The 2923-nt window shown below is 26.9% G+C and overlaps 1 protein-coding gene across 1 annotated transcript in view; it reads left to right on the forward strand.

Annotated features, from left to right (window-relative positions):
* LOC137626524 (uncharacterized) overlaps window positions 1-1216 on the forward strand; it is an 8479-nt gene extending 7263 nt beyond the window's left edge. Inside the window, exon 7 of the mRNA XM_068357567.1 lies at window positions 1094-1216. Coding sequence (XP_068213668.1) covers window positions 1094-1180 — 87 coding nt within the window. The 3' untranslated portion in view covers window positions 1181-1216. The remainder of the gene's footprint in view (window positions 1-1093) is intronic.
* The last annotated feature ends 1707 nt before the right edge of the window (window positions 1217-2923 follow it).

The raw sequence follows: 2923 nt of genomic DNA on the forward strand, positions 1-2923 counted from the left end.
TAAAAATCCCCTGGAACATAAAATATTACAATATCACCCACTTTTAAATTTTAACCCCCATATTGGATAGTAAAGGTCTTTCAGAAAAGTAATAAATTAGTGTCAGGGATTCCCCCCCCCCTCATAAATCATCCATCTTGGAAAAACTTAAATAAATTCACTAGATAATCTCTGTCCCAATTTCAACACCTTGCTTTATCAACTGGGTCCTTTGTGCTTTTTTTAAGGACAAATAAAAATCTATTTTTTTTAGGGTTTTCTTGATTAGAGGTGGCCTACTTAAGAAATTATTCCAATTAAAGTATTTTGTTTTTTTTATAACATTTACTTGAATTAAAAATAAAATTACTAGATATTGCATTCATCAAAGAAAAACAGACAATAGATATATCTACTTCTGAATATTTTCCAATAAATTTATGTCACTGTCTTTATATTATGTATATCAATTAAATTTGAAGTTTTGAATATTGCAGTTATCTAAATATAGAAAAAGTATAAATATTTTATATTTCGATGGATTGATTAGGTGCTGATCTACCTGAGAATACATTTAAATTGAATTATTCCATTGTTTTATATTATTTGTTTTAATTAGTTATAAATGCATTGAATTTTTCGATTATCTAAAATATAAATATATATATATATATATATATATATATATATATATTGTTTTATATTGCTTGATTGAACAGGGACTTACCTAATTAAAGTAAATTATAATAAAAAAACATTAAATAAAATCCTTTCACTGATTCATATTATTGATATAGATTCAAATATAAATGAATGAAATTTTGCTGTTATCTAAAAATAAGAAAGTAGATTTTATTTCCATTTTGCTAGATTGATTATGGGCCGACCTACTTGAGAAAACATAGAAACAAAGTATTTTATTATTTAGGTTAAATTTAATATGAATGCATTGAATTCTAGTTATTTTGATATTAGAATTTTTTTTTTTATATAAGATTAAACTTACTTTCTTTTGAGCTTTACCAGAGAAATATATAATGAAGTTTGGCATTAATCTTTTCTGTAATAACTTAGAATATTATAATTAACAATAAATTTCTTTATTTATTACCAGATATTCTGTCTATGGTCTGTGATGCGATTCCTGAGGAATATAAGAGCAGGGGTCTCTTATAAGGAACCAGAGGCTATTGAGCTCTGAGGCTCTATATACTCCTTTGGATTCCAGATGATTCCTCAATGATTCCTAGTGATTTTGATTGGCTCTTGAAAAGATATGACATTTCCCACTTGTTTAAAGACAGAGTATCAATATGCAATTACTTATTCAGTGCTCGATTCCTGAGGAGTCTTCGCAGCGTCATATTCATAAGGAATCATCGTGAACCGTCTTCAATTGGGAATGACTATTTTGGTCTAGGATGAAATACTTTCTCTCAAAAAATTCTTTTGTGAATCAGACTCATAGTGAATTCTCGTCAACCGTCTTCGATTGAGAATCACTCCAAGTTGCTCCAGAATAAAATACCTTTTCTCTAAAGATTCTTCTTGGAGTTAGATTCATAATGAATCCTCATCAACCGTCTTCGAATCCGAAAGGCTCCAAAGGGCTCCAAGATTAAAAACCTATTTCTGTATCGATACCAGAGGTCTCACTGTTCAATGGTTTATGCAGAACACTAGTCACTGCTAATTTGGTGTTTATATTAAGTTATTCCAAATGATTCCCAGAATATAATGACATTCCGGAGAATTTATATGCAGAGTCTTGTCTTCTGCTTGATTTCAATTGATTCCTAATGATTCTAAGGCAGTGAGTTGCCTCTAAGTGAATTCAAATGTACAAATGGATTCCTAGAGACACTAAAATCTCCAAGTAAATGAAAATTGGGGGTCAAAATTATATGATATTAATTGATCCCAAAAATATATCCTTTAACACCTGGTTGAAACAAAGTACATCAATCATATCATAATGATTGCAAATAATAGATGTTATGAAAAAATGGGGATTTAATAAAAAAAATCATGAGTACCAAATAAAACATAGGTTTTTAAGATACATCAGAATATTTCAAAGATTCCAGTAATTCTACAGGATTTCATATATCAAACTATTATCTAGATTATATTAAAATCTCCAAACTCAAAATGGATAAAAAAACCATCCGGAGGACTCTTGCTATGATATTCCCTGTTCCTTGTGTATAAAAAATAACCTTTCTGAATCAGAATATATTTAAAGGATATGAAGAGTGTTGATTTTTTTACTGATGAGTGACATATGGGTAATAGAATATATTTCTTCAAAGATTAATATCGTCTTTTGTGTTTATTGGTTGTTTGAAATCCTATGGTAAAAGCTCCTATGTAATCTTTGTATTTTGGGGCTGTATCAAAAAGCTGGATACATTCATTGAAAATAATAGACTCTAAGATTGTATGTATATAATGATAACACAGGGATATAAAAAAAATATATATATATATATATATATATATATATATGTATATATATATATATATATATATATATATACATATATATATATATATATATATATATAACTATTAAAACCAATACGTTTTTATTTCCAAACAAATTTTAAAATAATACTTGTATCAAAAAACATCTACATGGAAAATCATTTAAAAATTTAACTACGAAAACTGAAATGTATGTAAATCTTGAGAAATATATTAACTATGTGTAAAGAAATATAGTTATCAAAAAGATAGCTCCAAAAAACGAGATTTTTCAAGATAGTAGGAATTATTGACCCCGATTATAAAACATATGTATTAAAAATTTATAATAAATAGAAAAAAATAATTTAAGAATGAAAATTATATTTTCGCCAATGAATAAATGCAGTAACTGTGATGTATACCAAAGATAAAATGCCCTAAAAATATTTTTCTTTTGAGGCATATCAGTCAAGTA

Source organism: Palaemon carinicauda, chromosome 34, assembly GCF_036898095.1.
Source record: "Palaemon carinicauda isolate YSFRI2023 chromosome 34, ASM3689809v2, whole genome shotgun sequence".
In the NCBI taxonomy this organism is placed as follows: domain Eukaryota; kingdom Metazoa; phylum Arthropoda; class Malacostraca; order Decapoda; family Palaemonidae; genus Palaemon; species Palaemon carinicauda.